The 27719-nt window shown below is 37.2% G+C and overlaps 1 protein-coding gene across 2 annotated transcripts in view; it reads left to right on the forward strand.

The window, feature by feature from the left end:
* The window catches only part of BTRC (beta-transducin repeat containing E3 ubiquitin protein ligase), a 181997-nt gene that overhangs the window by 105737 nt on the left and 48541 nt on the right, over window positions 1-27719 (forward strand). For both annotated transcript variants that reach the window (XM_047073328.1, XM_047073329.1), the window contains exon 3: window positions 8730-8819. In XM_047073328.1, coding sequence (XP_046929284.1) covers window positions 8730-8819 — 90 coding nt within the window. The remainder of the gene's footprint in view (window positions 1-8729; window positions 8820-27719) is intronic.

Genomic DNA, 27719 nt, shown 5'->3' on the forward strand with positions numbered 1-27719 from the left:
ATAGATATTGTATAAGTCAGTGAGTTAATGATGAGTCTATCTACCTGTGTAACCACCACCCTCATCAAGCTATATAGAACATTTTCATTACCCAAGAAAGTTTCCTTGGTCTCCTTCCCAATCAGTTTTCCCATCGCCAGTGAATCAAAAACTGGTCAGCTTACTCTCATAGGTTAGTTTCACCTTTTCTAGAATTTCATGTAATAGAATCATAGATTTTTGGAGTCTGACTTTCACTCAGTGTAATTTTATGACATCCATTTTATGCCACTGTATCAGTAGTTTATTCTTTTTTATGATATACCTGTTGAATAAGTACATTATAGTTTGTTTTCCATTCTTTTGATGGACACCTAAGCTGCTTGCATTTTTGTAAGTGAAGTTGCTATGGATGTTCTTATATAAAGCTTTTTTAGTGAGCATATGTTGAATACTTTTTGATGTGCTTATTAGCTATTCAGATATTTTGTGAAGTATCTGTTTAAGTTTTTTGCCATTTAAAAAAATTGCATTGTCTTATTATTGAGTTCTAGAACTCAATTGTATTGAGTTCTGTTGAGTTCTAGCTTCTGGCTCTGTGAGATATGTGTTCTGTGTTTTCTCATAATATATGGCTTGCTTATTCATGGTGTGTTTTGATGAAAAGTTTCTAATTTTTGAATGAAACCCAGTCTGTCAATCATTACCCCATGATTTGTACATATTAGGTTTTCTTCCAGAAGGTTTGTAAGTTTTAGCTTTTACCCTTTAGTCCATCTCAAATTAATTCTTATGAGTGCTGTTCATTATTTTACCTACACTTTTTTATTCAGTTGTTTTGACACCATTGTTGAAAAGTCTTTTCTTTCCCCCAATGAATTCCAGAAGTGTCGCTGCCAAAAATCAGTTGGTTGTACAAGTTATTCTATTTCTTTCTCTCTCTCTCTTTTTTTTTTTTAATATTTATTTATTTTGAGAGAGAGAGAGAGAGTGGGGAGGGGAAGGGGGGTGCGGGAGACAGAATCCCAAGCAGGCTCTGCATTGTCAGCAGAGAGCCTGATGCGGCGCTCCATCTCATGAACCCTGAGATCATGACCTGAGCCAAAATCAAGAGTCTGACACTTAACCGACCCAGCAACCCAGGTGCCCCCAGTGTAGTCTATTTCTGCACCTCCTGGAAAAGAGGGTGCTGCTGGGATGCAGAGCAAAGGGTAATAGCAGCTGAGGCACTGACCAACCCCTACTTCAAATCCACACAGAGGACGAGCTCAAAGTACCTTTTCTTTTTAGAAGTGTCTATCCTTGCACCAAATACTACACTGTCTTTCTTCATCATTGTAGCTTTAGTAAGTCTTGAAATCAGGTAGTGTGTGTGAGTCTTCCATGTCCTTTTTTTTTTAATTAAAAAAAAATTTTTTTTAATTTATTGTTGAGAGAGAGAAACAGAACACAAGTCGGGGTGGGGGGGGTGGGGAGGCAGAGAGAGGGAGACACAGAATCCGAAGCAGGCTCCAGGCTCTGAGTAAGCTGTCAGCACAGAGCGCAATGGGGGGCTCGAACCCCTGAACCGTGAGATCATGACCTGAGCCGAAGTTGGATGCTCAACTAACTGAGCCACCCAGGTGCCCCAAGTCTTCCATATTCTTAATTTTAATATTATTTTGGCTATCATAGATACTTTGCATTTCTATATAGATTTTAGAATCAACTTAGTTTCTTTTAAGAAGTCTGTGGGTTTTGATTTGGATTTTATTGAAACCATGTATCCATTTGAGTAGAATTAACCTTGCTGTAATATTGAGTTTTCCAGTCTGTAAACATGGTATATATCTGCATTTAATTGTCTTTCTAAATTTTTCTGAGCAATGTTCCTTAGTTTTCAGTGTATATTTCTTACTCAGTTCTAACTCTAATCTTTTTACAGTGCTATTGTAAATTTTTTCATTCTCTAATTGTTTGTTGCTAGAAAATATAAATTGACTTTTGACTCTTGACCTTATTTCCTATCATTTGTTACTAAAGACAGTTTTATTTCTTCTTTTCCAACATATTTGCCATTTGTTTCCTTTTTTTGCTTTATTTGAATGGCAGTGGCCTCCAATACAATGTTGAATAGATGTGGTAAGAGAACAACATCTTTGCCTTCCTTGTCCCCAATCTCAGAGGGACTGTATTTGGTCTTTCACTACTAAGTATGATGTTAGTTAACATTTTTTTAGCCACTCTTTGTGGGATTAAGAACGTTCCCTTTTATTTCTAGTTTGCTGAGATTTTGGTTTGTTTTTGTTGTTGTTATTGTCATCATGAATGGGTGTTTAATTTTGTCAAATGCTCCCATCCACACTTATTCTGTTAATATGGTGAATTACATTAATTGAATTTATTAAGACTTTTTGTGTCTGTGTTCATGGGGGATATTGGCCTGTAGTTTTCTTTCTAATGTCTGTGTCAGTTTTTGGTGTTAGGATTATGATGCCCTGATAAAATGAGATGAGAAGTCTTCTCCTCCTCCTCTGTTTTCTAAAAGTGTTTGTGTATAGTTCTGGTATTATTTCTTTCATATTATTTTATAGAATTCACCAGTGAAACCATCTGGGTAGAAGTTTTCTTTATGGGAGAATTTTTTAAAATTTATGTGGAATAATTTTTTATTACAATTTTAATTTCTTTAATAGATGCAGAGCTATTCGGATTTTCTATTTCTTATTGTGTCAGTTTTGGTAATTTATGTTTTTCAAGAAATGTACCTTATTCAACAGATTGCAGACTGTATTTTTTTTTTTTAATTTTTTTTTTTTTCAACGTTTATTTATTTTTGGGACAGAGAGAGACAGAGCATGAACGGGGGAGGGGCAGAGAGAGAGGGAGACACAGAATCGGAAACAGGCTCCAGGCTCTGAGCCATCAGCCCAGAGCCCGACGCGGGGCTCGAACTCCCGGACCGCGAGATCGTGACCTGGCTGAAGTCGGACGCTTAACCGACTGCGCCACCCAGGCGCCCCCAGACTGTATTTTTTTTATTTTAATACTGAGACTATCCCATATTGGGTTACTAAAAGCCCCTTTAAGCTGGCATCATTCCCCTCTGACACATCGCCATCATTCCCTGCAGATCTCCAGGTTCATCTTGTATTTTCACCATCCAGTCCTGTAACCAGCCATTTCTCCAGAGAGCTATGGTTCCTTTTAGTGTAAAATGGTATCTAGAAGCCAAGATTTTACATCTGGGTTTATATATTTGAAAACCATAAATTCACATTGGTACCTTCAATTCCAATTCAGCACCACAGAGTTTGTTCTAGATCTCTTCCTTTTCATATTTATAATTCTCTTTTCTAATTGTAAGAAACCTGGTTTGAGATTTTTTTTTTCCTTTCAGCAATTTGAAAATGTTATTTCTTGTCTTCTAGCCTTTGTTGTTTATGGTGAAGAGTCTGCCTTTATTTATATTGTTGGCTCCCATGTATGAAGCATCCATCTTTTTTCTTTGGCTGCTTTCAAAGTTTTGTCTTTATTGGTTTTCAGCAATTTTGACTGTGTGTAGTTCTTGTTATCTTTGTATTTAATCTCCCTAGAGTTTGCTGATCTTCGATCAGTAAGCCAGTGGTTTTCACCAAATTTGAGAAATATTTGATCACTATTTTTATAACTTTTGTGCCCCATTATCACTTCTCTTCTAGGTTTCCAATTACACATATGTTAGATTATTGACACTTATTCCACAGATAACTGAGACTCTATTCATTTCTTTTTCTTTCACTGTCTCTATTCTCCAGTTTGGATAATTTCAGTTGATCTGTCTTCATTGACTTTTTTTTCCCTGCTATCTCCAATCTGCTTTTAAGCCCATATAGTAAATTTTAAATTTCAGATAATACACTTTTCAGTTGTAGTTTCTGTCTGGTTCGTTTTGGATTTTCATTTTTTTCTGGTGAAAATTTCTGTTCATTCATTATGACTTTCATTTAAGATGTTGAACATTCATTATAGCTTCTGTAAAGCTTTTATATGCTGATTCCCATACAAGATCATCTCAGGGTCATTTTTTATCCTTTTTTCTCTTGACTATGGGTTCCATTTATCTGCTTTTTCTCATGTCTAGCAGTTTTTTTTATTATATTGTAGAATTATAAATGACTAATTGCGATGACCCTGGATTCTTTTATCTAACACTGATTAACTTACTGACTGATCACATGACTTCATAGAGTCTTGGTTCCATGTTTGTTAGGGCAAGTATGTTTTGATTTTGCCCTTGGTCTTAAGGTAGATCCCTTACTCCTTAGACTTACTATTTATTCTCAGTGTAGGGTTTTCCAACTTTTCAGTGGAAAGTTTGAGATGCCTATCAAATTCCTCTAACTTAGTAGGAATCATATTCTAAACTATGTCTCCCCTCATGGGCAGCAGCTAGAATCTCTGCTTGGATCTTTCAGTCTTCTGTCATTTTCCATTGGAATCCTTAGAGTGTCCCATTCATGTATGTAGTTTGGAGATTAGCCATGGATTTGAGGGGAATTGTGCCTCCCCTATGGGTCTATTTTCTACGATTTCTCTTCTCAGTCTCCAGCCACTGTGGCAGTTCAGAACTCCATCCTTTGACATATCAAGCCAATAGAATGGCTTTCTAATTGAATTTTAGTCACCCTGCACCAAGTAGATTGGTGAGTACCCTTAGGGAAAAAGCACATAAACAAGGATGTTACCCAGTGTGATTCTCCTCTTTCAAGGTCAGTCCACACCCTTCCTCCCCCTCTTCTTCACCTCCCCTCCCCCTCCCCCGGTTCCTGACTAAGTCAATCTCTGGTGCTTTTAAGTAGTAATTTTAAAATACCGCCCCCCCCCCCCGCCATGGTTTATAATTGTTGCCTTATGAGGGTTAATCCCATATAAATATCTCTGCCATTTTTGGAACTTGAGCTCTGTGGCTTACAGTTTTTATGTTATTCAGTATATACTAGTTACTTCATAAGTGTCTTTTAAAAATATAGGAAGTTTTATTTAAAGACTTTTGTGTTGTCTGTACATGCATAATGTTTGTGGTATTAGTAGCTGCAAAAGAAGTACTGAATCCTGAGCCCAGGAGATTCATGTACCAATACCTGCTATACAAATGATCCAATTTATTCCTTTGAAATATGTTTTGAAATAATTTCAACTTAAATAATATAAGAGTAAAATAGTTCAGTGGATAAATTTTTAAAGTTTAACTTGTCTAAATGGAAAACCAATTTTATAATACTTTTTCTCCATTTTCTTAGATTTTTTTTACCTACACCTTTCCAAAGAATTGACCAAAAATGAATAACTTAAAATATCTATGCATCCATTGCTGACATAAATAAATAGGAGAAATCATGGCTCTTCCTCACAGAAAACATTCCATTTAATAAATGTGGAAGGAAAGAGGGAAATTCACCCTCAGGGGAAAAATCACCATCAGGGGCGCCTGGGTGGCTCATTTGGTTAAGCATCCAACTCTTGATTTCAGCTCAGGGTCATGATTTCGCAGTTTGTGAGATCAAGCCCCCATCAGACTCCATGCTGTCAGCTTGGGATTCTCTCTCTCCCTTTTTCTCTGCCTCTCCTCTGCTGTGCACATGCTCTCTCTCAAAATAAATAAACATTTTATAAAATTTAAAAAGGGGCATCTGGGCGGTTCAGTCAGTTAAGTGTCCGACTCTTGACTTCTCCGCTCAGATCATGAGCTCGCAGTTTGTGGGTGTGAGCCCCATGTCAGGCTCTGCACTGTTAGTGGGATTCTCTCTCGCCTCTCTCTTGTGTGCACATGTTCGTGCTCTCTCTCTCTCTCTCTCAAAATAAATAAACTTAAAAGAATAAAAATAAATTTAAAAAAAATCACTGTCAGAACACTACACTAAAAATTACCATAGGCAAGATCTACCAGTAGATGCTAAAATTAGGAGGCTGAAGTTGAAACGGAAACAGTATATTTGCATAGTCTCAATATTTCCCCCAATATATTTAGTAATTCCCAAAGGAAGAATAATAAACTTATAATGGAAAATCTTGTCAGACATGACCTTAGGCAAGTGATAAAGGTTAACATCACTATAAATACTTATTAACCTACCTCCTGACTTACTTGATGCATTGAGAAGGGCACATCTCTTATGTGGTATTATTCCCAATAATGTGTAACTTCCATCTGATCGTGAGAAAACATGAGACAAAGCCAGATTGAGAGGCATTATATAGATTAATCAGTTCTCTTCAGAAGTGTCATAATCATAAAAGATAAGACTGAAATTGTCACAGATTAGAGGATGCTAAGGAGACATGGTAACTAAATTCAATGTGGGATCTTAGGTTAGATCCTGAACAGAGGTTCTGCCTGGGTAGCTCAGTTGGTTAAGGGTCTGACTCTTGGGTTTGGCTCAGGCCATGATCTCACGGTTCATGAGTTTGAACCCTGCATCTGTTACGGAGCCTGCTTGGGATTCTCTCTCTTAATTTCTCTCTGCCCCTTTCCCCAACTCAAAATAAACCAGGGCGGGGGGTGGGGGGAGATCCTGAACAATAAAAGGATATTAGTGAGAAAAGTGGTGAAACTAAAAATAAATTCTTTATATTGTACCATGTTAATTTACTTAACTTTGGTAAGTCTTTTGTGGTTACATAAGACATTAACATAAGGGGAAGCTGGGGGAGGGTATACAGGAACTTATTTTTGCAACTACTGTGTAAATCTGGAATTTAAAAAATGGATTATTTCCTATTGTTGGTTATGAGAGATTGCTTACGTCTTTTTAAAAAAAAAATTTTTTTAACGTTTATTTCTGAGACAGAGAGAGACAGAGCACGAGTTGGGGAGGGGCAGAGAGAGAGGGAGACACGGAATCAGAAGCAGGCTCCAGACTCTGAGCTGTCAGCACAGAGCCCAACGTGGGGCTCGAACTCACAAACCGTGAGATTATGACCTAAGCCGAAATCAGTCGCTCAACCAACTGAGCCATCCAGGCGCCCTGAGATTGCCTGTGTCTTAAGATTTTTCTCTTTAATTCCAACACATATGGTTCTCCAGCATAGTAGTTCTCAAAGAGTGTTCCTAAACCAACAGCATTCATATCAACTGGGGATTTGTTTTAAATGCAAATTCTCAGAAGCCGGGGGATGGGACCTAACAATCTGTGTTTTTTTGTTTGTTTGTTTGTTTTTTTTTCAACGTTTATTTATTTTTGGGACAGAGAGAGACAGAGCATGAACGGGGGAGGGGCAGAGAGAGGGAGACACAGAATCGGAAACAGGCTCCAGGCTCTGAGCCATCAGCCCAGAGCCCGACGCGGGGCTCGAACTCACGGACCGCGAGATCGTGACCTGGCTGAAGTCGGACGCTTAACCGACTGCGCCACCCAGGCGCCCCTAACAATCTGTGTTTTAACAAGCCCTCCAGATGACTCTGATGCATGCTAAAGTTTGAGAACCATGATTTGTACCATCAATTAAAACTTAGACTACAAGAAAACATTGTTTTACTATATTGGCCAGTTATTAATAATGTTTGCTTACCATTTTTTCAGATTGTGGTAAAATCCATGTAACATAACAACCTCTTAATCATTTTTAAATGTACGGTTCAGTGGATTAAATATATTTACATTATTATGTAATTGTCACCACCATCCATCCCCATAACTCTTTTCATCTTATAAAACTGAAACTCTATACCAGCCTCTGGCAACCACTTATCAGTATTTATCTTTTTGTAACTAGCTTATTCCACCTACCATAATGTCCTCAAGGTTCATCCATATTGTCCTAGATGTCAGAATGTTCTTCCTTTTTTTTTTTTTTTAACTTTCTTTTAATGTTTATTTATTTGTTTTGAGAGAGAGCGAGACAGAGAGTGAGAGAGCAGGGGAGGGGCAGAGAGAGAGGAAGAGAGAGACTCCCAAGCAGGATCTGTGCTGTTAGCACAGAGCTGGACGCAGAGCTCGATCTCATGAACCATGAAATCATGACTTGAGCCAAGATCAAGTGTCCAGTGACTAACCGACTGAGCCACCCAGGTGCCCCAGAATGTCCTTCCTTTTTACGGCTGAATACTATTCCATTGATGTACATGCCACATTTTGCTTGTCCCTTCATCTGTTAGTGGATATTTGGGTTGCTTCCATGTGAATAATGCTGCTATGAACATGGATGTAGAAATATCTTTTTAAGACTGCTTTCAATTCTTTTGGGTATACATCCAGAAGTGGCATTGTTGGATCATATGGTAATTCTAATTTTAATTTTTTGAGGAACCATTACCATGCTGTCGTCCACAGCAGCTGTATCCTTTTACATTCCCACCGGCAGTGCTCAATGGTTCCAATTGTTCCACATCCTTGCCAACACTTACTGTTTTCTGTTTTTTAATAGTAACCATCTTAGTGGGTATGAAGTGGTATCTCATTGTGGTTTCATTTCTGAGCTGATATGCTTGTTGGCCATTTGTATTTCTTCAGAGAAATGTCTGTTTAAGTTCTTTGCACATTTTTGAATAGCCCCATCACCTTCCAGCAGATCACTGCTGCTTACATACTTGTTCATGAGTTCATCTTTGGCTCTTGTGGGCTCTCACTTTCTTTGCTTCCTGTTGTCTACCTTGTTTCCAGTTCGCATAAATCTGGAATTTATACATAGGTCTATTTGTACGTTGATTTTGAGAAATGGAACAAAATTTGAAAACTGTATATGACAGCATTTTAATATTTAAACCTGTTTCCAAAAAATTCTCATTACAGACTTACAACAGCTGTGCCAGACTCTGCTTAAACCAAGAAACAGTATGTCTAGCAAGCACTGCTATGAAGACTGAAAATTGTGTGGCCAAAGTAAGTAATATTACTCATCAATATGCATTATACCGCATCTTAACAGTGCTTTATCTGTAAACATCTTTATATCATGTTGCTATTAAAGATCATCACAAGATTTCATATTTAAAAAAAAAATACAGGAGACATCATTTTATCCAAAGCAGATTGCAAGTTGGAGTCTCCATCTTTTCAGTTGCAAAAGAATCTTTTGATTATGCATTCTGGTCACACTTCAGTCGAATTCACATTTGTTACTTGACACTAGTTATGGATTATTACAAATAAATAAGATTCATGAAAGAAAATATACAATTACTTCTATAAAGTTGTTCATGGGTTTTAAATGTAATTAAGTATAGGGTATCCATTGCAAGGATTGTGAGATACACTATAGAAAATCCAGTTATTATAATACTATTATTATTTATTGAATGGCTAATGATAAAAATATTGCTTTTGGTGATTTTGATCTGAGTGTACAGTATGTTTTATCGTGCATATGCTCTACCTTTTCTCGTGCACAAAATGTATGTATATCTACAGATATAAAATTAATCACACATTAGAGATCTTATGATCTAATAATTACATTAACTATGGCTCAAATCTTTCAAGTATCTCTAATTGGTTAGGAACTTTGACCTAAATTTCGATATCAGCCATTTTGATTATCCCAGGACTAAGTAAAATTCCAGTATGGGCTCGGTTTCTAGACTTTTACTTTGCATATATGCAAAATTATTGTTTTAATAGCTATTCAGGGATTTGTCACTGTTACAACATTTCCAACTTTAACTACTTTAGTTTAGTCTATCTTATTATACTAAGGCTTTCAGTTACTTGCTGTTATTATTAGAGCCAGACCTGGTAATCAGGTAGTCTCCATCCTTTACTAAAAAATCAAAGGACAGCAATATTTTTTATTATTTTTATTTTCTTTCTTATAGTCACTGGACCTACTTAATCAACTGAAATCATACTAACTATAACCATTAGAAATTATCCATATAATAAGTGTCAGAATTTGTTTAAAATTATAGTTTAAAAAGTTGGTTAAGTGTCTCCTAAATTAGAGTGTCTTAGTAACTTGCTGTAAAATATGAAAATAATAAATTACATGTATTTATTTTTTCAGCCGTTTAGTCACAACTAACAAGTGCTAATTGACCCTATTTTGTGTCTGGCATTTGTACATTGAAATGGGGGACCAATTATTTGGGCCTCTAAAAATAATCTTCCTCCTTTTTGGCCACATTGCTCAGTTTCATCACAAGTGGGTGACTTCTGGCTAAACAAGGTAAAATCTTAGCATGAGCACCGATCCAAGGACAGGGTGACAATTTTAATGAGTTTCATTGAGAGCTGGCCAAGTGAGCATCTGTTCCTTTTGTTTTCTCCATACTTTGTAAGCCAGGATTTCTAAGCTATATAGTCATGTTGGTGTGTGTCTGTATGATGTGTTTTGTTTTGTTTTTCTCCCACCCTGTACTTCAGTGGTGCATGGTTAGAAATCTTCTGGCATCTGGCACAATGGCATAATTTCTTCTGTGCTCTTGGGTGAGGAAATAAGTTTGCTCATTGCTGCTCATCTGTCTGTTTCCTTTGCTCCCAGATGGTGACCCTCTCATCCCACTCTTGCTTATTTTAACATTATTCTGACACTTAGATCCTTTCATCGTCTCCTTAAATACCCTAATTTAATAATGATTTCTGTCATTTCCTATTGGAACCTACCTAACTTTCTGGTTCCTTTTGTTGGCCCACATCCTGGCTTCTGGTTCATTGCTTCAGATTTGAGCCAAATAATTAGTTGATCAATGGCAAATAAAAACACGTAGCTAAAATTATGTCTTTCTTGTAACAGCCTCCAGTAGGTACCAGTAACATGAGGAGTTTTCCCTTTCTATTTCCCTTCCGTAAGAGTTTTCCCTTTTCTATTTACATATGTTATGTGTACCTCATGATTCTGTGCTGTTTCTGTTGGCCTCATTTATTGCTTGACCTGTGAAAGGTAATGACTTGCCATTATTTTTGTAGGTCTACAAGCTTGTCCCGTTTCCAGCTCTTCACCTTTAGCCCTTAACTGAGTAGTTTCATCTGCTACACTTGATATGGCTGCAGTGGTTTTTAACTTGGTACAGGTGTCCGTTGTTGATTCAGACAGTACTCCCGAGTGGCCTTGAATGTCCAACCATCTCCATGTGAGAGCACCTATAATATAGTGCTGTCAGCCATTTTTTCCTCTAGCTCAAAGCAGCTAATTCTGATGAGTGACTTTGATTTGGGTGAAAATAGTGGTTACTATTATTGAATATTGTTTATTATGAGTTTTAGAGAAGACATCAATACCAGTTATTCCCTGAAAAACAGCAAAGTTGTTAAGTTCAGACCCTGTAGTACATAGTATGTGACTCTTCTTTGGCAGAAATAGCTTACAATAAATGTTTTATAATAGGTCTATGAAAACGGGCCCATTTGTCCTCTTTAGAATACAAGAAAACAAAGTGGTAAGAAAAACTACGGCCACTCTAGGTTAATAATAATCTGAATCTCTAACTTGAAGAATGAGACCTAGGAAAAGATTTAAAAATAAAAATGGGGTCATTTTATCAGTATAACCTGGTCTGAGTAATATTTGGAGGCATTGAAATATCTTTTATTTTCTTCCAAAGCCTTCTATTCTTTCTAATTGTAGGTCTGTAGTTCATGAGATTTGTTTGGAACATGATGAGCTCTGTATTTATTGTAGCTTTAAACGGACAGTCATTATTGACTGCCAGCTTAGTCTTTAAAATCAATAATTACATTGTACTTAATTGTCAACCTTCATGATGTTTTTTAATTGGTAAAGAAAGCTAACTAGAAAAATGAAGAGCATTACTTTTTTATGTTATCTTGTTGGTGACTTTCTATTTAAATATTACTGAAAATTTTGGGTTCAGGGTTTTCCTAATTTACTTTTTACACATACGTGCATGCACAGAATTAGAATTGAGTTGTTTGAACACAGCTACCGACATACCTGCCCAGGTGGGAGAAGTTATGCCTCTTTATGTTTGGAAAATAAACCTCTTCAGTAGTCCTTTGTAGATGTTCTGTATTGTAGTTGTTTGTTGTTACTGTTTTTTACTTGAGACTAATAATCTGTTTGCAACTGACTGAGACAGAAAAATGTGATGTTCCTTTCCACTCACTCCAGATTTTGATAGAAGACTTGTTTTATTTATTTCCAAAATTATATCCGCAGGAAACAAGCTGTTTAAATTCAGATTATGCTGAAGCAAAATGGTCCTGGTATGAGAAGCAACGTGCTGTTTTACGAGCACAGAGTCCCTTTTCTCATAACTGATTGATAGTAAATATTTTCCTGAAGAATTATTGCCAACCATGAACAGTGCAACTGTTTCACTTTTTTTCCGTGCTACTTGCTGTACCAGCCATTGTCGGTAATTAAGATCTACAATTCACAATGCAGACGTTTGCACTTCCTCTGGGTCTGCGCTATTTATAAGGCATTTCAGCTGTTCAGAGTTTCTTTTGAGTTTTAAACTACATGTTAACAGGCTTCTTTAACATACTGTTCCACAAGTAGCATGTCAGATGGTCCATTCTTTGCACAGGCCTCTCTGTCAGGTCTAAACATTAGCTTTGTGGAGAATATATTAACATGGAACCATATCATTGAGGCCAATAAGGTTGGAAAAACTCCGGCATGTTAATGTGTTACACATTAGGCATATTGCTGTTTCAAAAAGGCAGGAATAAAGTTCAGAAGTACTATTTTTTTCTTTCATTTTACAGATGTTCATATGATTTTAATGAGTGTGAATGGGAGTTATAGAGAGGCTCTGAGAAATACTAGTAAAGTGACATTTCCCAGCTCGCTTTCAGGTAATAATAGAATAATAGAATCAAGGACCATTGTTATAGACGAGAGTTTGTGTGTTTGTCAGATTAAAGATGCAAGAATACACCTTCTAGATGTACATGATATTTAGGAGTACAGACAAGGGACACCAAAATGGATCAGCTGATTGACGGCACGTTTGTTGTATAATCATCTTCAGGAACCTTAAGTAGCATATGCCATTGTAGAGGAAACTGTAAACAGGAATCCTGGTTTATATTAATTCGATAAAATTAAAAGTCATGTTTAACCATTTCAAGAGCATTAATTGCAAAAGGAAAAAAAAAAAAGTCCAGACCCCAGTGAGAATCTTGAACTATGCCCTTGAATGAGAGAACTGCCTATATAGTCTCCTTACTAACTGCACTCATTGCTAAACATACAGGAGAAAGAAACAAGAAGCAGAAAGCTGTCAACAGAGTATGTGTAAAACTTTGCCTTGAGTGGATATCAGACTGGCTGTTAGAAGCCTAAAGTCAGCTGCGTTGATTCTACATGTTGGACACCAGCATCTTCCAGCAGAGCAGATCTGCAGAGAAAGACAGACATGGGTTTCAGTGCTGATTCTTGATGGGCCCTTGAAGATAGAGCTTCAAAGCCTTTCCAAGGCAGTTTTATTGGCCAGAGCCAAAAACTTTCTGTGGTTCTTTTGAACTACATTGTTTGTGTAAACTTATTTTCCTTAGTGAACTCTTTATGAACCTTTTTTTTTTTTTTTTTTTTAAAGATAGCAGCATTGGTTCAACTGTTGGGAACCACTAGATCTGACCAAGGCACTTCAAGATGCTAGAACCTATTCACATTTCTGTCTAGCCAGGGAGCTAATAAGATTAAGCCTGTCTTTGTGGATTGGTCTAGATTAGCAGGAGATGAGCCCAGTCAGTGTTTTCCTCAGTGAAAAAGGAAAGGTTGGGAGAGAGAGAGGTGAAGGAAGAAAGTTCTTCATCAAGAACTGACTGCAGTATTGCCTGCTGATGCATGTCGGATCACCCGCACCGAGAGATCACATGGCTTCTCCAAAAGTCAAACGATCAATTCGCCTCGTTTTGGCTCTGTACTTAATGCACAAACAGTGCGATCTGCGGGGCTGTAATTGCATTGTTAGGGCCAAGGAACAAGCCTGTGCCTTTTCAGCAGACAGCTGGCAGGGAGAGAGGCATGTTGTTAGGAAAGAGAGAGGCAAGGCAAATAAAATTACTGCTAACGCTCAGAGATCGGCAGGAGTCCTACTTGCCTAATCTTACCGGTGGGAGCAAGCGGCTGTTGTAATCCAATTATAGCAGCATAAGCAATTTGTTAGACACTCCGCATAATGTAACAATTTCCCAATAAACTCTGACTTGTAATAACGTCGGCAAGAGTCCGCATAAATCTGCCCGAATGGTGGGGGCTGGAGCGTTCGGCTGGGGGCTTGTAATTGGCGCCATCAGCACGTTTTGCGGAGTGCAGTATGGTGCAGTCTTTTAGTGCAGGAATTTTAAGGAGAAAAGCATGGCACACGTTTCTTAGAGAAAGAAAAGTGGCCATTAAAAGGGGAGCAGCTAGAAGGGCATACTCTTGCCTTCACATTACCTAGGAATCTTAGTGTAGAAAGAAAACAGGAGGAAGCCATGTTTCCTTCAGTACTAAAGTGGGGGAGGGGGAAGAGTGTATGGACTAAATTCCTTTATTTAAAAGGCGTCAGTTTCTATTATTTATACCCGCCTTTACCGGCCCCCCAAATGCTGTTCAGGCACCATTTAGTTAACATTTTTACAAAATTGTTCATAGCCAGGCGAGACTAAAAATGCCAAGTTTAAATCTTTTCTTCTAGAGTTTATCATTTTCTTTACAACAGGAAAATATATTTCCTTTGTGCCCAAAATAAATCTTTTAAAGATCTCATCTCATTGAATATCAAACCTTTCTGTAGAGTTCTGCCTTCCGGTTTAAGAAACCATCTCTTACTGAAGGGTTTAAAACCCAGCTTGTTTGCTTAGCTGGCTTTACTACATTGCTTATTTTCTTTTCTGCAATATATTGTGAATGTCTGTGATGCTAGGATTAGGAATCTTTCTTGTTGAATGCTTACATTGTACAAAAATGCAGTTACTCTTATTTAAAACTGTACCTGTATGATCATTATAGAAATAATTTTGATTCCTAAGTCATAACATTTCTGTTTGGGAAAAATATTTGTTGTGTGGAGCAGAATAGAACCTCCATTATTTATTGATTGATTAGGGTTGGTAGTCACAGAATCAAGTTTATTTATACAAGGTATAGGAGGTGAGGAGTGCTCATAGATCTGAGTTAATAGACAGATTTTCATGCTACTGAGTCTGTATTAAATGTTATCTGCTTTCTTATGCCAACCCAACTCTTCATTGTTGTTAATTTGTGTCAAAACAAAGCTTCTGAAATAAGAACAGGATTATTCAAAATATCATGTTGCTGTGGGTATTATTACAATAAATATTTACTTTCAGTATAAACATTTCCTTCCACTGAAGCAAATGCTGCCTTGTTTGACTGGAGCTACATCAATAAACTGCAGTGCCTCTAATAAAGCCACTCAGTGTCTGGGTTTAACTAATGGCTGATTTTCATGGCTTTGACAGTGAGCTGTGTGCGTTATTTTCTCCTGATATTGTAAAAATAATGAGAGCAAATTAGAACAATCAGTTTACACAGATAGCTCCTGATTGGAGGCGATGGGCAATATGGCAGCAGGTAATCCATCTTCGGGCTCTTGTCACATTAACTTCAGTAGTGTGAAAAGATCAGGTGGGGTAAGCAGGGATCCTGCCCAATCGGAACACTGAAATTAATGAGAAGAGCATTGTTCTGTGATCAACCTTTTAATTAGCAAGATTGGAAACGCAGGGAGTGAAGAAGGCAGCACCACAGCTGCACAATGCCAGGCACAATTCCTGAAAGGGGAAAGGAAAAAAAGAAAAATCAGTGGGTTTTATATCATACTTCTCTTGCTGTATATAGGCATCGTGTTTCCATTCTGGAGCTTGTTTACAGACTTTAACAAATACTGCCTACTTTCCAAAGTAATATCATAAATATAGTTGATGTGTTTGTCATCTATAGGCTGTAATTCTTTCAGGGGTCATTTAGGATTTTGATTACCAGTATACTGTCTTTGGCATTGCACATTGGGTTTTAACTTTTGATTTTTTTTTTTAAATTAAGTAAGCAAAGAATTTACATTTCAAAAGGTCTGCTTTGTCGACCTCCCACCATTCAGCCCCTCCAATATGTAGAGTTTTTCTTGCAAGTAGCATCAGAGTTTTCTGGTCTGGAAAACTTTTGTCACTTTGAGTTGTTTGAAAGAGGAGCAAAGTCCAGACAGGAAGCTATGGCATATTTAAATTGTGTTCCTTTCCTGATTCTGTTTATTAGGAAAATCACTGTCTCCCCTCCCACCCCCACCCCCCCACCGTGCTGTTGACTTATCAGTGTTGAGGGTGTTATTTCAATTTATATAATTAAGAATTGAATATCAATAAAGTATGGTATTTATAGGAGGAAGAGAGAGTGAAATCTATGTAGCGACAGACTAAAGGCTGATTCATCCATTTAAAGCTCAGTTATACTAAAATTGAAACCTTGTTAATTATCACTGTAATATTGGAAAATGTGGTATAAAGCCATGGAAGATATTAATGAGCCAGATTTTCTCTGCCAAATCAATGCCTGTTTTCTAGGCCTATTTTGACAGGCTTTAACTTTGGGGAAGGTATGAGGTTTTTAGTATTTTAATCTTTATGCTTTTAGTTGCTTACAGTGAAAGCAGAAATATAATGTAAGCTATGTAAATGAATCCAGTTATCTTCCAAACGTATGTAAAATAAATTTGTTTTTTTTTATATTAACAATTAAGTGACTTAGGCATTTATTTAAAGTACTAATACATATGGGGCACCTGGGTGGCTCAGTCGGTTAAGCATCCAACTCTTGTTTTCGGCTCAGGTCATGATCTCGCAATTCATGAGTTCAGGCTCCACACTGACAGTGCGGAGCCTGCCTAGGATTCTCTCTTTCCATCTCTCTGTGCCCTTCCCCTGCTTGTGTTCTCTCTCTCTGTCTCTCTCTCTCTCACAAAAGAAATAAATAAACTTTAAAATAAAGTACTAATACATAAAAGCCAGTTATCAGGCACCCTTCTGAGTACAGAATTAACAATAAAGAGCCTGTTGTATGAAATATTGAGGTTAGGTATAATATCTTTTATCATCATAGTTAATAGGACTTTCTTCATAATTTGTATAACTAATGGAGATTCTAGCCTTGCAACCTTAAGGTATTTAGAGAATGTAAGTCCCTGATATTATAGCCCTATGTAAAACCCATAGAATAAAGGCACTTCACTACCCATCTCCCTAGTCCTCTCCCCACCCCCACCCCCCCCAAATCTTTAGTATAGCTTTTGGAATTCTGTCAGAAACCTTATTTTTGTTTTTGTTTTTGTTTTTTGATTGATAACTTTTCCTGAAAATATTCAGTATTTTAGGATCAGTGACTTAATACAAAATAGTTTCTAGGACTTCCCCTACCCCCAACACACTCTTTAAGAGAATGGTGCTACTGTGCATATTAATATTTTAAAGCCCACTTGTTAGAATTTTGCATGATATTTTTCTGTATTCCTTAATCTGAAGAAAAATTTTTTACTTACCGCTTTTATGGATTTTTGTGGCTGTTTATTCTCCTTTCTCCTAATTTGGCAGTTTCAGAAGCCTGGGCTCATAAGTTGTCCAAGGATATGTTCTTAGTCATATGGTGTAAATAGATCACTTACAAAGCTTGTGAAACCTGAGCTCTCCTTTTGAACCTTTCAGTACCCATGAGCTCAGGATCCATACATGTAAAATCTTATTCTTGTTTCATGACTCCAGCTTGTAAGGCAAATGAGCTATGAATTTAAATGACTATTCTACTCTATACCAACTTTCTACCAAATAAAATTGGTACTTTTCTCCTTTTTTCCTATGATTCTGGATTTCCATCTGACCTAGTGACCTTGCCAATATTTGTTCTTGTTAGAGTTCTTTTCCAGTAAGATTTGCTACTCAAGATCAGTGTTAAAATAGACGAGGGCATATTTTTTTATGTTAGTAATTACAGAAATGTCTAACTGGCTGAATGACCAAGAAACTCCTTTTTAGTTTCCTAACAGAGCTAGAATTACCAAGTCACCTTAAATTCTACTAATTCCAAGTCTCATCAGTAGGGTTCACTATAGAGAAATTTTCATTAGTCTAGTCTTTGGGAGTTCTCATGTGTGGAATCAGCTGAATCTCTGAGGCTATTATGATCCTTTCTAAGTTCTCCATCCACCTGCTTTTTGGTTTTGGGATATGTTCCTATTTAAAGAATTGGAAAATGTCCCATTTTTTCTCATGTACCTTCAGGATGGAAGACGTTTGTCTTTTTTTTTTTTTCTTTCAGCTTTGTATTTTGCTACCCAAAAGTTTAAGGAGGAGAGAGGGTATGTTAATATTTACTAAGCCCTATGTTTAGGCACTATAGTGCTAGCTGTGTTACCTATTTCAGTCCTTATGTGAACCTGATAAGATGGATATATAACCCCTATTTTATAGATAAGGAACCTGAAACTTAGAGAAGTTAAGTCTTTTCCCAAGTTTTCACATCTTTAAGTTGTAGGGTCAAGTTTTCAACTCAGATCTCCCTGACTTCAGAGTCATTTCTATACTAGACCAGGTTTGTTGCCTTTCAAATAATATTTGGAGGCCTTCTGTATCTCTCCTACCATTACAATTGGCCTCACACTACAAACCACCTATAGCTTTTCGCCATTTGATTTCTGTAACACTTTTGACAGCTAGCAAATGTTATTTCTTCATCTCCCCTGCCTCCTTTACTGCTTGTAAAATACGTTGTTCTGACTGACCTGAGCCAAGTACGATATTCAGAAGACTTAACTATCTCTATTCTGGGCTACTTAGTCAATAATTCTACTATGTAATTTTAAATGCTTACTCAATAATAATCACTTGCCTTGTAAACAAAGGCCTTTAACGTATCTAAGATGACCTCATGGCTCCATGTTCCATTCATAGTTCTACACGTTAAATGAGTGGGACAGTATGAGTCCAATACAGCCGGTTCAGTGTGGTCACTCACACCTTATTGTTTTAGAAGTTGTTTTGAGGGGCGCTGGGGTGGCTCAGTCAGATAAGTGTTCGACTTAGGTTCAGGTCATGATCTCTCAGTTCATGAGTTTGAGCCCTGCAGTGGACTCTGTGCTGACAGCTCAGAGCCTGAAGCCTGCTTCGGATTCCGTGTCTCCCTCTCTCCCCCGCTCACGCGTGCTTGTATGTGTGCATGCGCGCGCGCTCTCTCTCTGTCTCTCAAAAATAAATGAACATTAAAAAAAAAAAGTTGTTTTGGAATACAGATCTCATCCTACTTTCTGTGTCAGGATTTACATTGTAAGTATGTATTGGCAGTCCTTTTATACCAAAAATTTATTTTTCCTGATTCAGCTTGGTAATTAATTTTGGCAGTTAAAAAAAATGTCCCTTAAGGCTTCAAAACTCTGGCTCTGATTACATTTCAGTAAATATTTTTATATGGTTTACGTGCTTCTGGATAATTTGGTGATTGCAAAGACATGGTGAGGATATCAGAATTAATAGCTGACATTAAAGTCCTGTTTCAGAGAGGAGAGAGGAAACTTGGGAGAGGAGTGATTTATTAAAAAGGAACAGGTTTATTGAAAGCAAATGAAAACAAAAAGCAAACAGGGGCACCTGGCTGGCTCAGTTGGTTAAGCGTCCCAACTCTTGATTTCTGCTCGGGCCATGATCTCACTATTCATGACATCAAGCCCCACATCAGGCTCTGTGCTGACAGCATGGAGCCTGTTTGGGATTCTCTGTCTCCCTCTCTCTCTGCCTCTCCCCTGCTTGCGTGCACACGCTCTCTCTCAAAATAAATGTTAAAAAAAAAAAAAGAAAAAGCAAGCAAACATGGCTATTAGCATGTGCACACAAATAAAATCTCCCTGCATATTCTCTAATAGAAAGAAGTGTTTTGATAGTTACGGTTGACATAAATTTCACGCTCAGACTTACAAAAATATGTAAGTACTTGCGCACATGGAGCACAGAGACCATGACAAACAGGAATGTTGAAATATTTCTGGAAGAATGAACTAAATGTAATTACATTTTATATGACAGACATCACATCTTTATACACATGTATAAGATGTGTATACTTTATACACATTTTCTTGGAATATCTAATAGCATAAGAAATTTAATTGTAAAGATTTTTTTTTTAAACCTAAGAGCCAACCAAAAGGGAAATATACAGAGAAAACCAGGTTTAAAAAGAGATGGTTCCTACAGTGTTAACTATGGAGTGTGTAGCGTGACTCTGTAATGGAATATCATGGCAGGGGGTATAATACTGTAAATAAGATGAATATGCCACTTGTGGATTAATGGGCAACCTAAAGAGTGGCTTTATTTACATCTATGTGTGAGGTTCTTTTACAGTTTGTGTATTTTCTGTTATTCTTGTGATTGGAACACTTAAAACCTGATAGTTTAACTAGGGAACTTAAAAAAAAAAAACCGTTTCCTTGAATCTTGCTTTACGTATTTTTTGTCAGATTCATGTATTGTCATTTTAGACTTTAAAATCGATAAGTTGGAAGAGTTTCTTTTAACTTTTTCTCTGGGCAATATTTAAGGAAAAGAAGTGGGTTCTGAAATTAAGTCCAGGAAATACAGCTATCTTTTAGATATCAGTTATGAACATTAAGGAGTAGGTGTAGGCACTACATGTATCTAAATCCAGTAGATTTCTTGTGCAGTTTTGTGAATAGAGGATGCTTTTGAAAGGTTTGGCTACTGAGTAATGTAAACTTGAGTAGTCTAGACTGGAACACTAATAGCCATTGTCTCAACATTTTAACATGAGAACATGCAATAAGGGTAAATTCTAAGAGCTTTTTTTTTTTAATATTTATTTATTTTTGAGAGAGAGCGAGCAACAGAGTGTGAGCAGGGGAGGCACAGCGAGAGGGAGACACACAATTTGAAGTAGGCTCCAGGCTCTGAGCTGTTGGCACAGAGCCTGACGCTGGGCTTGAACTCACGAACCATGAGATTATGACCTGAGCTGAAGTCAGACGCTTAACCGACTAAGCCACCCACGTGCCCCTAAGTGATAGCTTTTTTAAACTAATGTTTTAGGGGCGCCTGGGTGGCGCAGTCGGTTAAGCGTCCGACTTCAGCCAGGTCACGATCTCGCGGTCCGGGAGTTCGAGCCCCGCGTCAGGCTCTGGGCTGATGGCTCAGAGCCTGGAGCCTGTTTCCGATTCTGTGTCTCCCTCTCTCTCTGCCCCTCCCCCGTTCATGCTCTGTCTCTCTCTGTCCCAAAATAAATAAAAAACGTTGAAAAAAAAAATTTAAACTAATGTTTTAGTCAACTCTTTAGGTTGTTGATTGCCAAGTAATACTATTATTTAGTGCTCTTGAAACTTCAAAAGTTTGAGCCTTAGATTTCTACTCCGTGCTTTCCCTCAATTGAAAATGTGTAATACAGGTTATTTTTGTAAGGCAGAAGTAAATTGCCTTCATTGTAGAGTTTGAATGGAACTAATTTTCACTTGGCAAAAGGTAGATTCTCAAATTACATTTGTTGAGTCTAATTGACTTCTAAACAAAATAAATTGTGAAATACGTTCTTTAAAATATTAAGATTGTTGGGGCGCCTGGGTGGCTCAGTTGTTTAAGTGTCCGACTTCCCCTCAAGTCATGATCTCGCGGTTTGTGGGTTCGAACCCTGTGTCGGGCTCTGTGCTGACAGCTCAGAGTCTGGAGCCTGGAGCTTGCTTTGGACTCTGTGTTTCCCTCTCTCTCTGCCTCTCCCCCACTTACGCTCTGTCTACCCTTTTGCTCAAAAATAAATAAATATTTAAAAAATTTTTAATAAATAAAAAATAAAATATTAATATTGTTATCATATTTGATAGCCTTTTGCACCATTACTTTCATTGAATGTTTACAGTGGCTCAGACATTGTGTTACGGGTATTACACTCTCACTTAAATCCTCACAACGGTCTCATTAAGCACACAACCCCATTTTACATACAAATACATTACTACTCAGATCAAGCACCTTGCCCAAGTTATGTTGCAGAACTGGAATTTGAACCCAGACTGGCCCCATAGCCATGTACTTTCAATTACTGTCGTTTGTGAATTTTAGTACATCAAAATAAGGATGGATGGTGAGTTTTAGTACATGGAAGTAAGGGTGCAGTGGGGAGGTTACCTAAAAAGTTCTCTATGGTGCCTATTAGATGTTAAGAATTCACCATCACGTAGCCAGGATTTGGAAAACACAGAAGTATGCAAATTGGTTGTATAAAATTATGATACAGTAATACATTTTAGGCTTGTAATCTTCACTTGCACTTACAGTATTTTCCTTTTCAGCATTCCATGTGAGATGCTAAAAATTAAAAATACCTCAATTAGCAACCACAAAAAAGCAAAACTGTTAATTGAACCTTGTAATGTCCTCTTGCTGTCTGTTAGGCTTTTCTTTGCAGACTTTGATTATGTGTAATAAAACTGTTGCTTAATTAATGCCAGGGTTCTGAAGCATTTGGATGCCACAGAAGAGGGTGAAGAGGAGAAACCAAGAGGCAGCATCAAATAGCTTTTCTGTCATGTTAATTTAGATCTGCCATTCTTGTCCTAGTTCATGATATATGGCTCCCAACAGATAGGGGGAGAATTGAATGAGAAGCAGTAGTGAATCCTGTTTTCAGAAAAACACAAGTCATGACTGAGGCTCTCAGTAGGTTAATGAATAACTGTTTTCAGACAATATTTCACCCCTAGTTGGAGCTGCCCTTGGAATGAATGTGGCCGTGTTGATGTGACCAGCAGACACGATGCAAAACCAAACTAGTTGGTGACATGGCACCATGGCTTTGCGGTCTGTGCAAGAAAGATCCACAACTGATGTCCATAGCGGGCTGTCACTGGGAGAAAGGTGCTTGTATGTAACCAGAGCATGAGAGAGGATATCCTACTGACTTCTATTAATTTTTATTTAGAATGCTAAAAAACAAAATGGTAAAAATTCCCCTTGGAAATTGCCTAAGTCTCCCTTAATTATGGACATACTTCTTGAGGGATCCATATGCTTAAAAAAGAAAAAAAAAGTTGATAAGGAAATGTTTGTTTCATATCATAATTAAAAAAATTTTTTTGTTAATTTTAGAATACAGAGTAACAAAGAACACAACCGTCTTCACTAAAATGAGTTTACTTTTGACGTGACTCTTTACGTTCTCTTCCTTTTCATTCTTTCATTCTCCCTTCTTGATTCAATAAACTTATGTATTAGCTGGTTTTGTATTTATATTTTAACAAGTGTTGAATTCTATTTTAAAGAGTGTTGAAAAGCACTGTTGCTTTCAGGGTGGGGAAGATTTGAAATCCAATAATGAAAAATGAAGTCTCTTTCATTTCTGGCTGCATTCCTAGATGGTTGTATGTATCATAATCATTGAACTTTTAGAGCCTGCTCAAATTCTGTTTGGACTGCATAGGGTTACAACATACCTAAATTACACTTTCCGGCAATATTTAAACACGAAGTAGACATTGTTAAGTGGAAGCATTGATATCATAATTTCTAGTGGTTAAGGTGTCTGTCAGTAAAGAAGGAAGCTTACTAGCATGGGAAAAGAGTACAAGCTTCAATTGGAATGGGTCTCTATTGTCCAGGGGGTTATTCAATGCTCATAAATACTTGCTTTAGCATAGATGGAGCTAGGTTAAGTGTTTACAGCCAAACCTTTCTCTTCTTCATTGAAGAGCAAGGTTCTCCTAACACTGACCTACTTTGCTTATATGGTACTATAGATAAAACAGTTATGCAGCCATGAAGAGAAAAATAGATGAAGACCAGAAGAATTTTTTAGTAGGAAGTGCTTGGTAGCGTGTTTCTTTGTTGGTAAGACATAATGTTTCCACAAATCATGAATAAATATTCTGAATTCCCTAATATTATAGCAGTTATAACCATTTTTAAGCCTCCTTTCTAAGTAGATATTTCTCTCCTGGCTTTCTGTATTGTGAACTTTACAAAACTGGCTTCGGCAGCCTATTAATTATTCATATCATAGCAACAATTAAAGCAAATTAAAAATAAAAATCGCCATATTGCATTTAACCATGGGCAGCGCCAAACTGTGTCAGCTCTGGAAGGGCCTGTGGTGTTTCCTTAGTTAAAAGTGCTAGAGGGAGCTCTAACCTTGTTCAGAGTAGTGGCATATGGGAACAATTGTCTGTATGTGGCCATGGGGTCGCAAGTAAAGATGGGAGGCTAAGGATGTTACGTGGCAAAAATTTAAATCTTTATTAGAACTCCCTGTTTCCTTTAGTTTCCTGTATATCAGAAAATATGGGTGAGGACTGTCTAAGTATAATCAAACAGGACTTTAGTCACCCTCATTCCTCTTTCTATAAATCTAATCATCTCCTTCTAATACAGTTTTCAGGAGACCCTGAATTTGGCTCAGTGAATTTTCACAAAGTGAAAACACACCTGAATACTCACCACTGAATTTTTTTTCGTTTTCTGTTTTTTGTTTTGTTTTGTTGAAAAAGAACGGAAAGAAAAAGAACATTATCAGAAACCCATTCCTGTCCTCTTTGTCACTCCCCTCCCAAGGGTAACATTATCCTTACTTCTAACATCAGTCATTAGTTTTGCCTGTTTTTCTTCATATAAATGAAATCACGTGATACATACTCTTTACTGTCTGACTTACTTCACTCAACATAATGTTTTTGAGAGTCACATTGCATATAGTTGTAAATTTTTAAATTTTCATTGATGTGTAGTATTTCATTATACCAATCTATCCATTTTGCTGTAGGTGAACATTTGGGTGCTTTCAGATTTTGATAACTACAGAAAAATTGTATATATCTGTCGGTAAGTATATACAATGAATACATGCATCCTATTGGGTATGTATCTAGGAAGGGAATTGGGATTTCCAAACTGGTAGTACCAATTTATACTCCTGCCAGTGTGTGAGTGAAAGTTCCATTGTTACCCAACACTTGATTTTTTGGCTTTTTCATTGAGCATTCTGATGGTGTGGAGGAGAATCACATTACATTGTTGTGGGTTTTTTTGTGATTCCATTTCTAAGTGTACAGTCCAGTAGTGTTAAATATATGCACACTGTCACATTGTGTTTTTTAGTTTAAGTTTCCCTTAAAAGTTAAAATTGGCTATGTTTTTATACATTGATTGACCGTTTCGATGTGATATGCCTGTTGGGGTCCTTTTGCCCGGTTTTCTATGTGGTTTTATGTATGTTTCTTAATGATTTATAAGGGTTCTATGTAAATTCTGGATACAAAGTCCTTTGTTTGATATGATATATGTGTTGCAGATATTTTCTCCTATTCCGTGCCTTGCTTTTGCACTTTTTGTTAATGATGTCTCCTGAGGAACCCAGGTTCTTAATTTTAGTATAGTCCAATATATCAATCTTTGCCACATATAGTTAGTATTTTACATTCTACTTAAATCTGTGCCTACCCCAGTGTCATGAAGATATTCTGTTTTCTTCTAAAATTTGAATGGTTTGACCTTTTACATTTGGAGTACAGTCCACTTGATTTTTTGTGTGTTCTGGTATTAGGTACAGGTAAAGAGTTGTTGTTTTTTATTGTTAGGTGATAATCAGTTGACCCAGCACTATTTTTTTTTTTTGATGTTTATTTATTTTTGAGAGAGAGAACACCAGCGGGGAAGGAGCAGTGAGAGAGGGGGACAGAGGATTTGAAGCAGGCACTGTGCTGAGAGATCCCAGTAGGTTTTTCATATCTATTTGCAGACTCTTCATGTAGTCCTACTATTTTGAATTGGCCCTAAATAAGACAAGTTGGTATATTAAACTGGTAGAAGTTTTTGCCAACACACGAAGGGATTTTTAGTAGAGAGATACATTCATTTATTGACATTTTTCTAGAAAACATTATCTTAGATACTGGGAACTATGGACAGAGAGGTAGATGGAGGAAATGAGAGTAAAAGTGAAAGAAATGAGTTAATAAACTTCAATATGACATTATTAGGTCTTCCTACTTAGTGTCAGCCCTGAGAAGTTTATCACTTTTAAAGGGTTAATTTCCCTTTTTTTTTTTTTTAATGTTTATTTTTGAGAGAGAATGAGCGGGGGGGGGGGGGGGGGCAGAGAGAAAGGGAGACACAGAATCTGAAGCAGGCTCCAGGCTCTGAGCTGTCAGCACAGAGCCCAAGGCAGAGCTCAAACTCACGAACTGTGAGATCATGACCTGAGCTGAAGTTGGCTGCTTAACTGACTAAGTCACCCAGATGCCCCTAAAGTGTTAATTTCTTAATTATGGAATATTTTAGCCTGTAGAAAAGTGAGAGAATAATAATGTTACCTGTGTACCTGTCACTCAAAATGGTAACATTTCTTTGCATTAAAAATTCAGTATTTTTAGAGGTGCCTGGGTGGCTTAGTCAGTTAAATATCCAACTCTTGTTTTCGGCTCAGGTCAGCTCGTCGACAGTGCAGGGCCTGCTTGGGATTCTGTCTCTCCTTCTCTCTCTCCCTTTCTCTCAAGTAAATGTAAAAAAGAAAGAAAATTCAATCTTCTTAAAATAAATTAATAAATAAAATAAAAAACTTGTTAATTTTAGAAAAGGTTGACTTGTTCTTAAGATTCTGGAATATATTGCTTATCCAAATAATATTATGAAAAATATTTTTTTTCTCTTTTTAAATGTTTATTTAGAGAGAGAGAGAACGTGCACACACATGCAAGTGGGGGACGGGCAGAGATGGGGGGTGGTTGGAGAAAATCCCAAATAGACTGCACACTCAGCATGGAGCTCAGCATGGAGCCTGTCACGGGACTTGATCTCACAACTGAGAGAGAGATCACTACCTGAGCCAATATCAGGAGTCGGAGGTTTAATCAACTGAGCCACCCTGGCACCCCAAAAATATTTCTCTTTTCACTTGAGGGACATACTTAAATTCTAATATGTTAATTTTTTAGTAAGAAAATATGAAGGACGAATCTTTATTTTTAAATTTATTTACTCAGCTCTATTTTAATTTACCATGGAACTGAATCATATGGACTCAAAATACAAAAGCCAGACTGAGCCTCAGATTATTCTGTCTACCTACTCATTTTACAGATATGGTCCAATGACAGTAGAAACTTGCCCACGATCACATAGGTAATTAGTGATAGGGCTGGGTCATCATGCTTTGCTGTGGGGCAGTTTATATGTCTGTCAACTACAAGAAAACTTTTCATAATGTTTTATTTCCAGGGTATCAGAGTTGGGTATGTATTTCTTAAACAGAAAATAAAAATAATGTAAATTTCAGAACATTTGATACACAGAAAAATTTCATGAGAAAAAGTTGGCACCCTTGAGTTTCATTTTTATAGTGTTCTAGGTGAGTTTACATCACAGTCAGGTGAAGTTAAAAGGTAGGGTAGTGGGGCACCTGCTTGGCTCATTTCGGTTGAGCGTCTGTCCGACTTTGGCTCAGGTCATGATCTCGTGGTTCATGAGTTCAAGCCCCACATTGAGCTCGCCACTGTTAGCACAGAGCCTGCTTTAGACCCTCTGTTCTCCCCTCTCTTTTCCCCTCCCCCTGCTCACGCTCTCTCTCTCTCTCTTGCTCTCTTTCAAAGATGAATAAACAATTTTTCTTAAAAAAGCTTCAAAAAAAAAAAAAAGGTGGGGTAGTAAACCGGGAAATAACTTTATAGACACCATTTCATACTTTAAGAAAAGCCAAGTTCTGCAGAGAAAGAATATGATTTCTTTCTAAATCAACTGCATAAACATTGTGGAAGTAACTGTCTTCTTGATTTTCATTTCTTCCTGATTTCGTTTTCATCTGCCACCTCTATCCCCAACAAATACACACTCAAAATCCCT

Source organism: Lynx rufus, unplaced genomic scaffold (assembly GCF_022079265.1).
Source record: "Lynx rufus isolate CCGP_SWC_20201006 ecotype Redwood Valley unplaced genomic scaffold, mLynRuf1.p SCAF_11, whole genome shotgun sequence".
NCBI classification, from domain to species: domain Eukaryota; kingdom Metazoa; phylum Chordata; class Mammalia; order Carnivora; family Felidae; genus Lynx; species Lynx rufus.